Source organism: Protopterus annectens, chromosome 7.part0 (genome assembly GCF_019279795.1).
Source record: "Protopterus annectens isolate FY-2018-M chromosome 7.part0, PAN1.0, whole genome shotgun sequence".
In the NCBI taxonomy this organism is placed as follows: domain Eukaryota; kingdom Metazoa; phylum Chordata; order Ceratodontiformes; family Protopteridae; genus Protopterus; species Protopterus annectens.
In genome coordinates this window covers 1,703,348,073-1,703,362,364 of record NC_056739.1, presented here as the reverse complement: position 1 = coordinate 1,703,362,364, position 14,292 = coordinate 1,703,348,073, and the positions used below count along the sequence as shown (strand labels likewise).

The window sequence follows — 14,292 nt, the reverse complement described above, 5'->3', positions numbered from 1 at the left end:
AGTCTAAATCCAGATTCTCTGCCTCCTGCTCCAGCCAAACCAGATGGATATTAGAGTACCTGACTCTCACAAATTCCTTTACAAAAGCCCTGTTGCTGATCCAGAGACAATCTCCCAGGGTCCCAGTGGGGCTAAGGCTTCTATGGCTAAAAATTCTGTGCCCTCTGAAAGAGACTCCAGAGCACTAGATAGGTGGGGGAAGAAGGTTTACACCACAGCTACTCTTGCTATGAGAGCACTAAATTGTCAATTTCACATGCTGAAATATCAGCAATTCCTAATGTCTCAATTAAAGCAAAAGATGAGCACACACTCTCAACAGTCTGAATTCAAGGAAATGCAGGATCTGCTGCACGCAGCTGAACAGGTGGGCAAACACACTTTACAATGTGGATTTGATTCATTGGAAGCTTCCTGTAGAGCAGCTGTTACTGGGTCTGTCATACGCAGGCATGCTTGGTTAAAGGAACAAACCCTGCCTGATCATGTTAAAGCAAAGTTACTAGATGCACCTTTACAGCAGGATGTCTTATTTGGGGTTAAGGCAGAAGAGGTTTTAAAGAAAATGGAGGATAAGGCAAAGTCTATGCAGACTGTCAAAGATTTCTTACAGGTACAACCCCCTCACTTCAGCAGAAATTGGCCAACAAAAAATTGGTCCTTTCCAGCTTCTGACAGACCACTGAGGGGGAAATACAGACACCCAAGGGGCAGAGGTCAAGCACAAATCCCTTACAAACCTCGTCAATGGGGCACTGCAACACAAAGGGGAGGAGAAGTCAGGCCCCAAACTACTAGAAGACAAACACAATGACTTAACCCTCAATCTGCCAAGAAAAGCTGTCTTGGCGGCTCCCTTGGGAGGAAAATTAGCACTTTTTGCAGACAACTGGCGCATAATCACAAAGGACAAATGGGTCCTAGACATTATCTCACAAGGATACAGATTCCATTTCCACACTTTGCCAAGGAGAAACAGAATGCCAAACCTGCCACCAAATCAATGGGCAGAGGCACAAAACCAAATTGCAGCTCTCATGGACATGAGAGCCATTCAACTGGTACCTACACAGGAGCAAGGCCAAGGATTTTACTCAAGGCTCTTTCTAGTCCCCAGAAAGGACAATGCATGGAGACCCATTCTGGACCTTTCAATTCTAAATACCTACTTGCAAGTTCCCAAATTCAAGATGCTAACACTACAGCAGCTTCTACCCATGTTGGGCAAGAAGGCTTGGCTAGTAACGTTGGACCTCAAGGAGGCATACCTGCATGTCCCTATCAGACAAAATTGCAGAAGATACCACCATTTCATTGCAGGTTCAACCCATTACCAATTCTCTGCACTGCCCTTGGCTTATCTACTGCGCCCCGGGTCTTCACAAAATGCCTGGCACCAGTAATTGCATATGGCAGACAAAGAGGAATACAAATATACCCATACCTGGACTGCCTCATCCAAGCAGAAAACGAGGACATTCTCTTACAACATCTGGCGTTTGTCAGACACCTTCTATGTTGCCTAGGGTACACAGTAAACGAAAAGAAATCAAAACTAGTACCCTCTCAGAACATGACATTCCTGGGTGCCAGCTTGAATACAACGGCCCAGATGGCTTACCTCATGCCAGAAAAGCAACTACAACTAACTCAATACTTCAAAATAATGGCAACAAAGACCCAACTCCCTGCAAGAAAAATTCTGCAGGCCTTGGGATTCATGGCATCTTGCATACTACTAATACCATTTGCAAAACTGCATATGAGGAAATTACAATGGTACCTGAAAAGCGTATGGACTCAACACAGCCACAGCTTGGAAACAATGATACCTCTCATTCCCTGCCTTCAACAGGAGTTTCTATGGTGGTCCCAGGCATGTCACCTCAACAAGGGTCAGCCTTTCACCCTAACCCCAGCCAGGCAGACTGTGACAACAGATGCATCGGACTATGCCTGGGGGGCACACATGGCAGGACAGTGCGTTCAAGACAAATGGACTACAGAGCAAAGAAATCTGCACATCAATCAAAAAGAAATGCAAGCTGTACAGAATGCTCTGACAGCCTTCAAGGACCTCTTACATCCAGGACAACTTATAATAAGGACAGACAATACCACAGTAATGTGGTACATAAACAAGCAAGGGGGTACACACTCCTACCCTCTATGCAGGCAAGCAATGACGTTGTGGAACACAGCACTGACTTACCAAGTTCAATTACAAGCACAATTCCTGCCAGGAAAAAAGAACACATTGGCAGACGACCTAAGCAGGAACATCATGGATCCCCACGAGTGGAAACTGGATCCACCAGTATTTGCAATGATAACTCAAAATTGGGGAAGAGTCTCAGAGCTACAAGCACTAATGGCAGTAGAGCCTTTCCTCATTTTTCATCAAGTCAGAGTTTCTCTACGAACTAACCCCTCCTTTATGCCAAAGATGGTATCCAGTGTGGCTCTAAATCAAACCATCCATTTACCTACTTTTTTCCCAAATCCACAGAATAAAGGAGAAAGAGTCCTGCACTCCTTGGACATTCACAGGCAACTACGTTACTACTTGGATAAAACTAAGGCTTTCAGAAAATCTGACCAGCTATTTGTATCATATGCTACAGCATCACAAGGACAGGCTATCTCAAAGCAAACCATTTCAAAATGGATAGGGCATTGCATACGTTTTTGCTACACTCATCATGGAAAACCAGTTCCTGCTAGCATAAGGCCCCACTCCACCAGGGCAACGGCTACATCTACAGCCTTCCTCAGGGGGGTGCCAACCAAGGATATTCTGGAGGCTGCAACTTGGAGTTCAGTGCACACCTTCACCAAACACTACCACTTGCCACTTTACTCTAAGACTAGAGCTGGCTTCGCCACTGCAGATGTCCTTCAAGGATGCATCTGCAGTCCTTACATATGGGTTGTCCTGCCTCAGGCAGCCCCTCGGTCGGCCAGATTCCAAAGTCTGGGTCCGGCATCGGCTGATGTCGCCTCCATCCCGACGTCGGAGCGCCTGGGGTATAAAAGCGTCAGCCGACGCCATCTTCCTCAGTCTTTCTTGCCGCGCAGTGCCCGAAGCAGAAGCAGTTCACAAGTGCCGGTCGGCCAGCTCCTGAGATTTCAGCTAACCGAAGACTTCAAAAAGCTAAGTACCCCGTTGGGGACTCTTTCTTGCCTCAGCCGATGTCAGATCAAACGGTTAAAGTTAATAATTGTTTATCTTGTGGGAAACAAATACCTCATAAGGATTTCCACTCTTACTGCCTACCCTGCCTAGGCCCAGACCACGACGTCTCGGCCTGTGCAGCCTGTGCTTCTTTCAATAGATGCACTCTTAGGCGTCGGGCGGAGTTCGCAGAGGAATTTTTTGGGGAAAAATACTGTTACACTATGCCGTCGGAGCTTCCGACTCCTCATTTACCCAAAAAACGGAAGGACAAGGACCGACACACGCGGTCCGTGGTTTCGGCCGAAATCACACCCAGGCCTACCGCGAGTGTCTCTGTCTCTGCCGAAACCGAATCCTCGGTGCTTCTGACCGACGAAACCGCACAACCAACAATCTTGGCCCCGGAGGCCACCTCTGAGTCGGTTATAGAATTTCCTACTGAAACCGGTGCTCTGGAAATATCCGACACCATTTCTCTAGATAAGACTACTCCAGCATGTGGGGCAGCCAGGCCTCCTGTATCCATGTCCATTAAGGCATTTACACGTGCTAAAGCTGCTAAACAGCCAAAATCTCTCCCTCCCAAGACTATTCCTCAGGGATCCACTACTGGTTCACAGATTTTAAGTTTAGCTGAGGACCTTATTTCCCTAATTAGGGGCTCTTAGCCACATCCGGACAGGGGCTCTCAACCTCCTCAAGACAAAAGGCCCAGGGTTGAGCAGACAGATCCTCAGTCTTCTGATGAGGCCTCAGATGACTCTGCCCTATCAGACTACCAGGAGGAGGCCTTTACGGCCTACGAGGATTCTGATTCAGAGGAATCTATACCCTTGGCCTCCCCTCCTGAAGAGTTGTCCTTTGGGGAGACCCTCCACTCCATGAGAGAGCATTTCAAATGGCAGGGCCAGGAATTCTCTGACTCCAGGAAGAGGTTAAGAACTTTTTTGCATTTACCTCAACATAGACCTTTGGCTATTCCTCCGGTTTTAAATGTCATTGATGATGTGTACTCTGAGTCTAGTATTTCCCCTGACTCCCTTCCTCCGACTCCTGTCAAACCCGATAGGTACTACAGGGTCCTGGACTCGCATCATTTCCTTTACAAGGGCCACTCTGCTGACCCAGAAACTATTTCCCAGGCCCTAAAGGGGTTGCAACCACCACTACTAAAAACCCACTCCCTTCTGAAAAGGAGTCCAGGGCTTTAGAGGGATTGGGTAAAAAGGTGTATACTTCCACTCTTTCTATGAAGGCATTAAATTGTCAATTCCATATGATAGTACCAAGAGTATTTGTTAGATGAATTGCATAAAAAAACTTTCTTCACCTGAACCCCTAGATCGCAAGGCACTTCAGGATCTGGTACATAACTCCCAGCAGGTTAGCAAACATTTCTTGCAGTGTGGTTATGATGCATTGGAAGCTTCATGTAGGTCAGCAATGACAGGTGCAGTCATACGTAGACATGCTTGGCTGAAGAAACAAACACTGCCAGATCATGTTAAAGCAAAGCTTCTGGATGCTCCGCTGGAAAAACAAAAGTTATTTGGCTCCACGGCTCAAGAGGTCTTAAAGAAATTTGAGGAAAAGGCTAAATCAGTACAAACAGTCAAAGATTTCCTACAGGTCCAGCCACCAAGATTCAGCAGAAATTGGCCTTCTAAGAATTGGTCCTTTCCGGACACAGACAGATTTCCAAGAGGCAGAAACAGGCGTGCCAGAGGTAGAGGGCAAGCTCGAGGCTCCTACAGAGGACGTCAATGGCAGCCTCCTAACCAGAGAGGAAGTGCAGGACCTACAACTACTGCGCAAGGACAAACTCAATGACTTGACTTTGACTCCGCCAACCAGGGCTCAATTGGAAGCACCTTTGGGCGGAAAGCTATCTTTATTCTCAAAAAATTGGCACAGTATTACAAAGGACAAAGGGATACTGCAAATAATAGACAAAGGATACAGATTCCATTTTCATACATTACCAAAAAGACAAGGCATGCCAAACCTGCCACCAAACCAAAGGGCAGAGGCTTTCAAACAAATTTCCAAGCTACTTCAAATGAGGGAAATAGAAAGGGTTCCTCTCTCAGAACAAGGCCAAGGATTTTATTCCAGACTATTCCTTGTTCCAAGAAAAGAAAAGCAATGGAGACCAATACTGGACTTGTCCGCACTGAATACTTACCTCATCGTGCCAAAATTCAAGATGCTGACCTTACAGCAACTCCTTTCCATGCTGGGCAAGGGGTCCTGGCTGGTAACTCTGGACCTCAAGGAGGCATACCTGCATGTCCCTATCTGACAAAGTTGCAGAAGACACCTCAGATTTCTTGCAGGTTCAGAGCATTATCAATTCTCAGCATTGCCATTTGGCTTATCTACTGCGCCCAGAGTATTCACGAAATGCCTGGCATCAGTAGTTGCACATTGCAGACTTCAGGGGATTCAAATTTACCCATACCTGGACGACTGCCTCATACAAGCGGACAGCCAGCAAACACTGGTAGAACACTTAAACTATGTCATCCGACTACTACAGGCCTTGGGATACACAGTCAGCATTCAGAAATCAAGACTTGTTCCATCCCAACGAATAATTTTCCTGGGTGCAAAACTGGATACAAACACCCAGATGGCTTTTCTCACAGAAGAAAAACAAGCACAACTACTGGATTATTTCAGAAATCTGACAACACAAACCCAGCTAACTGCAAGGAAAATCCTGCAGGCCCTGGGATTCATGGCATCTTGCATTCTTCTGATTCCACAAGCAAGGCTGCATATGAGGAAACTACAATGGTACCTAAGGAGTCTATGGTCTCAGCACAGTCAGTCTAGAAACTTTGATCCCCCTCATTCCTTGCCTTCAAAAGGAATTCCTGTGGTGGGCAAAAGCAAGCCAGTCAAACATGGGCCTGTCTTTCAGCAAGCCACATATCAGCCAAACCATTACAACGGATGCCTCAGACCATGGATGGGGAGCTCACATGGAAGGCAGATGCATTCAAGGGCAATGGACACAAAATGAATTGCATCTGCACATCAACCAAAAGGAAATGCTGGCAGGGATACATTCCATCGAGCACTTCAAGCTCTTCCTGCACCAAGGTCACCTGTTAAAGACAGACAATACCACAGTTATGTGGTACATAAACAAGCGAGGGGGTACCCATTCATACCCTCTTTGCAGGCTGGCGATGAATCTGTGGGACCTTTCCCTGAAACTCAATATAGAACTACAATCCCAGTTCGTACCAGGAAAAGACAATGTTCTGGCGGACAGCCTGAGCAGAAACATCATGGATCCACACGAATGGATGTTGCACCCGGATATATTTCTCCAGATTACACATGCATGGGGAACGCCGGACATGGATCTTTTTGCCTCCCACCACAACCATCAACTGAGGAAATTCTGCACAAGGACATACCATCCTCAAGCATGGAAAGTGGACGCCCTCTCATTCAACTGGAATACTCTAACAGTATATGCATTCCCACCTCTTCCATTAATGACCAAGGTCTTACTGAAGATCAGGATAGAGCAACCAAAAGTAATCCTGATAGCCCCGGATTGGCCAAGACAACACTGGTACCCACTGTTAAGGAGCATGTCACGCACGAAACCTTGGCCTCTACCACAATGGCCACTTCTTCTGACACAGCACAATTACAAGACTCTGCACTCCAGTCTAAAAAGCTTGCAGCTGACAGCCTGGAGAATACCTTGACTCCTCGCCAGGATAAACTATCCAAGAGGGTACAGGATATCATCATGGAAGCCAGGCCTTCCACAAGAAAAGCATATTCAGCAAAATGGAAAAGATTTCGTACCTGGAACACCGCAAAGGGTCAAGATCCGACAATCATGAGCATTCCACATATTCTAGAATACTTGGCTGAAATGCTCCATAATGGCCTTTCTTATTCCTCCATAAAGATCCATGCTTCAGTAATTTCAGCAGAGTACAACACTGACCCACCTGTATTCTCTCATCCTCTGCTAAGACAGTTTCTAAGAGGGATAAAAAACATCAACCCTCCAAGGAAACCACCAGTGCCTACATGGGACCTTAACTTCATGTTGGAAAAATTAACTCTTCCTCCTTTTGAACCAGCAACATCTTCAGAACTACAGTTCCTGTCTTGAAGACTGCCTTCCTCCTGGCCATAACCTCAGCGAGAAGAGTATCTGAGTTACAGGACCTCATGGCAGTTCAGCCATTTCTCATTTTTCATCAGGACAGAGTCTCTTTGAGAACCAATCCTTCATTCATGCCGAAGGTGGTATCCAGGGTTTCACTGAACCAAGCTATTCACCTGCCTACCTTCTTTCCAAATCCACAAAATAAAGGAGAAAAACTTCTGCATACTTTGGACATCCACAGACAGTTGCGATATTATTTGGACAGAACTAAGACTTACAGAAAAACTGACCAACTCTTTGTAGCATATGCTGCTGGTGTACAAGGAAAAGAAATTTCCAAACAGACAATTTCAAAATGGATAGGAAATTGCATTTGGTTCTGTTACTCCTTTCATGGAAAAGCTGTGCCAGCTAACATTAGGCCTCATTCCACCAGAGCAACAGCCACCTCCACAGCCTTCTTAAGAGGGGTGGCTACAAAGGACATTTTAGAAGCTGCTACATGGAGCTCCATGCATACATTTTCCAAGCATTACAATTTGCCCTTATATTCCAGATCCAGAGCAGGCTTTGCTACTGCAGTCCTGCAGGGCATGTTAGCTACACCTTCCTTTTCTTAGGTCCTACCGCCCCCAGCTTGGCTATGGTATTCTACCCATATGTAAGGACTGCAGATGCATCCTTGAAGGACATAGTACAGTTTTGTACCTAACATAAATGTAGATGTCCGATACGTATGCATCTGCAGTCAGGATTTCCCTCCCTCCTACCCCTCTGTGGTATATTTTGGATACCTATCCCTCTTTTTTAGCTATCTAGGGTTATCTTTTATGGTGTATTTGTTTTTTATTGCTGTGCATGTTTGGAATTTTTCATTTATCCAAATTTAGCCTTACTTAGAGGGCAACTGGCATCTGGGGCAAGAAAAACTGAGGAAGATGGCGTCGGCTGATGCTTTTATATCCCAGGCGCTCTGATGTCAGGATGGAGGCGACATTCAGCCGACGCCGGACCCAGACTTTGGAATCCGGCCGACCGAGGGGCTGCCTGAGGCAGGACAACCCATATGTAAGGACTGCAGATGCATACCTATAGGACATCTACATTTATGGTAGGTACAAAACTGTACTTTTTGCAGGGCCTTCTAGCCTCTACTAATCCTGTTTGAGTCCACCTCCCATCCTTAGCTTTGGTATTCTACCCAAGTGTGATGACTGCAGCAGGGTAACACTATGAACATAGTACAGTTTTGTACCTACCATAAATGTAGATGTTAGAGTGTTCACCCTGCTGCAGTCCAGGTTACCCTCCCTCCATCCCCTCTGAACTAGCTGGACTTATCTACACCATTCTATCCTATACAACCTCTGTGGTGTATTTGCGTGTGCCTGAAGGTATTGTTTTATTTTATATGTATTTTTTGATATATTTTGCCTATCTATTGGGGGCACCTGACATCTGGGGCAAGAAAAACTGAAGAAAATGGCGTCGGATGCCTCTTATATACCCCTGGCGCACTGACGTTAGGGAAGAAGCGACAGCAACCAACGCCGGACCAAGACTTTGGAATTCCGGCCGACTGTGGGACCGCCTGACGGCAGGATAACCCAAGTGTGATGACTGCAGCAGGGTGAACACTCTAACATCTACATTTATGGTAGGTACAAAACTGTACTTTCTCTGCACTGCCCTTTGGCTTGTCTACTGTGCCTGCCTAGCTCCAGTCATTGCATGTTGCAGGCAAAGAAATATTGAAATAGACACATACCTGGATGATTGTCTAATTCGGGCAGAAAGCCAGGACATTCTATTAAATCATCTGGCATTTGTAAAGAAACTGCTAACCACAACTTTCTATCAAGTCATCTGGCATTTGTAAAGAAACTGCTAACCTCACTGGTGTACACCATAAACGAAAAGAAATCTCACCTAGTACCCTGCCAACAAGTTGTATTCCTGGGAGCAAGCTTGAACACAACTCCCAGATGGCCTACCTCACGCCAGAGAAACAAGTTTATCTGACAGCCTACTTCAAATTACTGGCCACAAAGACCCAATTAACTGCAAGGAAAATACTGCAAGCTCTGGGGTTCATGGTCTCTTGCATCCTACTAATTCCATATGCAAGACTGCATATGAGGAAACTACAATGATAACCAAAATGCCTATGGTGTCAACATTCTCAGGACCTGGAATCCGTGATTCCTATCATCCCTTGTATAAAGACAGAATTCCTTTGGTGGGCAGAGGCCTGCTGCCTCAACAATGGAATTCACTTTACCCCCCAAACCCTAACAGTCGCATCAGACTATGCATGGGGGGCTCACTTGGCAGGGCAGTGCATTCAGGGCAAATGGAACCCGAGTCAAATGCACCTGCATATCAATCAAAAAGGAATGCTAGCTGTACAGAATGCTCTCACAGCCTTCAAGGACCACATCCTTCCAGGACAATTATTGGTAAAAACAGACAACGCCACTGTTATGTGGTACATAAACAAGTGGGGGGGGACCCACTCTTACTTCCTCTGCAGACTAGCCATGGCTCTGTAGAGCCTTGAGCTACCAAGTGCACCTGCAGGCTCAATTCCTGCCAGGCAAGTTAAACACACTAGCAGACAACCTAAGCAGAAATCTCCTGGACCCAAACAAGTGGAAACTGGAACCAAAGATATTCAACATGTTGAGAAACAAATGGGGGATCCCAGAGAGAGACCTATTTGCCTCCCCTCAGAACTACCAATTGGACACATTCTGCACAAGGACTCCCCACAGACAAGCTTGGAAAGTGGTTGCCATGTCCTTCACCTGGGAAAACCTCTCAGTTTATGCTTTTCCCCCTCTGCCTCTCCTCTTCAAAGTTCTACTAAAGAGCAAACAGGACAAACCAAGGACAATTCACATTGTACCAAACTGGCCATGCCAACACTGGTAACCCCTCTTGCACAGTGTGTCACTGCTGGAACCACGCCACCTGCCTCAGACCCTTTCCCTGCTGTCACAGCAGGAGGGCCAGATTCTGCACCCCCAGCTTCAAACCCTATACCTTGCAGCCTGGCTAATTACCTGAGCTCTCCATTACCATCCCTCAGTAAGCAGGTGCTGGATGTCATTCTGGAGGCAAGGAGGCCTAGTACTAGAAAATCCTATGCTGAAAAGTGGAAAAGATTCTGTTCCTGGAGCCACACTCAGGGGATGGGCACAACAGTGCCTAGTTTACCGCATATTCTTCAATACTTAACAGAGATGCTTCACAAGGGCTTTTCCTTCTCTTCTATTAAAATTCATGTCTCTGCCATTTCAGCACATTTTAATACGGAGCCACCCCTCTTCTCTCACCCACTGCTGAAGCAATTCCTTAGAGGGGCCAAAACTTTAAGACCACCCAGGAGAGCCCCTACTCAAGCCTGGGGCCTTAACTTTGTATTGGAAAAGTTCACTCTACCTCCATTTGAGCCAGTTGCAACTGCAGAGTTGAAATTCCTTTCTTGGAAAACAGCCTTCTTTCTAGCCATCACTTCAGCAAGAAGAGTGTCTGAATTACTGGCCCTCACAGCAGTGGAGCCCTTCATCATCTTCCATGCTGACAGGGTGTCCCTCAGGACCAACCCTTCCTTTATGCCCAAGGTGGTATGCAGTGTGGCCCTTAATCAGTCCATTCATTTGCCAACCTTCTTTTCTAATCCACAGAACAAAGGAGAACGAATACTGCACACCTTGGATGCGCACAGACAACTTGGATTTTACTTGGACAGGACTAAGCCTCTCAGAAAAACTGAACAGCTGCTCGTTGCCTTTGCTGCAGGGGCAGAGGGAAAGGCCATTTCAAAGCAAACCATTTTTAAATGGATAGGCCATTGCATTCATTTCTGCTATAAGCACCATTGAAAACCTACCCCACAGTGGATAAGATCACATTCCACCAGGGCTGCATCTACTTCAACAGCCAGAGGTGTTCCTACAAGGAACATCCTAGAAGCTGCTACCTGGAGTTCTGTTCATACCTTCACCAAGCATCACAACTTGCCTATTTTCTCTAAATCCAGAGCTGGTTTTGCCACTACAATCCTGCAGGGCCTAATAGCTGGTCCTATTGCTCTCTTAATTGCCTCCTCCCTTTAGTTTTGGGAATCTACCCAAATGTAATGACTGCAACAGTGAAACACGAAGACCCTAGTACAGTTTTGTACACTTACCATAAATGTAGATGTTCAAGTGTATTCACTGTTGCAGACCTGCTTACCCTCCCACCAGCCCCCTGACTTCTACTTCCTATACCTCTCTTCTGGTTTACTGTATTTAAGCTTTCTGGTGTATTTGCTTATAATTGGAAGTGTAACCTTGTGTATAATTGCTTCCCTTTATGGGGGCACCTGACATCTGGAGCAAGAAAAACTGATGTAATGGTGTTGGCTGCATACTTTATACACTTATAAAAAATAACTGCAACAAATGCTGAAAAATAACCACAGGTGGCAAGATAAGTCCAAGGAACAAAATATAATCCACTGAGGCAAGTTATAATCCACTGAGACAAGTTTTAATTCCTAAAAAACAAGTTGTGTAAGCGCTTTTTTCTTGATTCTATGAGCAAGACTTCATCAGACAAAAAGAACTAATGTAAAATGCAGCTATTTCAGCATTTACAGTAGTATAGATGTACACATTAGTAAAATCTGTACTTTTTTTGTGTGTGAAAACTGTCTTGACTGGGTTTTTCTTTGCAGTTTTTCTGAATGATATGTCTGTATGACCATCTTACCTATGGATGTTCCCCATTTATGTATTTTGGCGTATACCTTTTCATACATTACCTTGGGTGATTCCTCAACTGTCTTTTGTAACCATATTCCTAAATATCTAATTTTTCTTTTTCACTTCTGTGCTCATCCCGTGCCTCTGAACATTTGTGTGTTTATTGCTATTGCCTACATTTTCATTTTGTTGATCCTATACCCTGACTTTCTCCCAAATCTTTCTAGAATATTCCATAACCTTTCAAAGCCCCCCCTTTCAAATTTGTTAATGTTAAGCAGACTATTATCTGCATATAGAATAATCTTCTCTTTCCACATAAATCCCATCATGTCAGATTCCGTTATTGTTTGCACCAGTGGTTCTAGGTATACTACATGCAGAAGACCTGGCTGATTACAACTGAACAGAGAATTTAACTGGGCATAATAGAAAATGTAAACTAGCTGTCTTACACTGAAACTATTTATAGTGCATAGACTCCGAAGGGCCCGGTTGATATAGGCCACCTTTTTGGGGGTTCTGCATCTGTGAGGATCAGAGAAAAATGGAAGATGAGGGGAAATGGTTCCTACTATGTAGTAACACACATACAAACTTGAAATGACCAATTTGTGCCCAAAACAGTAAATGGCATTCCTAGGTCAAGGTCTGCTGTAAGGTCTTGGTTTCATTCCTGCCAAACACATTATTTCCTCATCACTGTCACTATTTGAGCAGCAAGACTCCTAACTTGATATGGGTGAAAACATTGAGAACATCTTACAAGGAAGACCGGTTGGTTTCCAACTGAGGGCATGCTGTACTGCATACTGTTCCCAGTGTAATGGTCTCTGCAGTGGTCCATCATAATTTGTTCATTCAAGGTAGCAAACCAGTTGTCATGGAGATTAACTCTCCAGGAATTTTAAATTTTGCAACTATTATGTTAATTCCTTTTCCCAAATCCTTGTATTTGTTGGTGCTCAGAGATGGTACTCAGCAGTTGTAATAATTGCAAAAACACATTTTTGAAGCTACACTGTATTTCACTGCGGATTCCCCCAACCATTCATATTCAAAGTACATTAATTTAGACTGGCTTGGTCATCCTCTTTCAGTTTGGTAACTCCGCTTATTATTGGTAGCTTTTCTGTGGACCTCTTTCAGCAGCCTGATGTCCTTTTCATTTTGTAGCCTCCATAAATGTACATTGCTTCTGTCCTATAGGCCTCTGGTTAGACCACATAACCTTTTTGCCTCTGAAGTCTGCCCCCTAAGGATGCACTCCAATATTCAGTTAGCAGCAGCTGCTGCCCTCTTTTTTTCTTCTAGTGTTTCATTCCAAGTGTGATCATCCCCAAACCTTTTTCTTATTCTCTTGCAATCGTTTGCACTTCTCTTGTTTATACCCCATACCATTGTTGCTGTGACTGAATGAATGCAATTCTTTTACATTTGCCTGCCGTAAACCATAGATGCCACCTTTTTGCCCAATTAATCAGCCAGTCCAAATACTGCCATTGCTGCAACCATATTTTTCATCAGTAAGAGGCTTGTCTTGCACTCTTTCCCCTCAGATTGTTTACAGCACCCTTACTGCAGAGGTAATTTAATCTCCTCCTTGTATGACCTGTGTGTCCTGCCCTTGTCCACGCAGCAGTGATTGGGCATTTTCTTTTCTCATTAATAGGTCTTGTTAAATTATTTTTCCCCTTTCTTTTATGTAAAATGTCTGGGCATTCTTTAAGAAACCTTCCTTAGCAGGTAGATTCAAATTATTTCAAAAGTACCATCTAGTTGTGTGTATAGCTTACCTTTCAGGAAAAGTGTTCGCGTTCGGTTCTCTCCCATCCTGTCTTGTGTGTTTTAGTTCGATTTGTGTAATGGGAATGACTTTGTTGGCTGCCTACTTGTGGAAAAAAATATGTAGTAGTGGTATATGCATGACTAAATATTTATTTAACTAATTTAGACTAAAAAAAAAAGCTGAAACGTTCCTAATGTATGCCTCTCTTTTTGCAGGCCTTACTAGTTTACGCAGCGGGTATTTTTTCTAACATGGGAAACTACAAATCATTTGGAGATACAAAATTTATACCTAACTTACCAAAGGTAAATATACATGCTTGACTTGATTATTCATTTGTAATAAATCATTGTGCCAATATGTATGTATTGCTTTTGTTATGTGATTGTTTGTTTTGGTGGGTAGACCACTGATCCTTTTTTTG

The 14,292-nt window shown here is 44.6% G+C and overlaps 1 protein-coding gene across 1 annotated transcript in view; it reads left to right on the top strand.

Moving 5' to 3' along the window:
* DPP3 (dipeptidyl peptidase 3) overlaps positions 1-14,292 on the top strand; it is a gene marked incomplete in the record, with an annotated part of 784,135 nt that overhangs the window by 101,916 nt on the left and 667,927 nt on the right. The window contains 1 exon segment of the mRNA XM_044078218.1: positions 14,084-14,173. Coding sequence (XP_043934153.1) covers positions 14,084-14,173 — 90 coding nt within the window.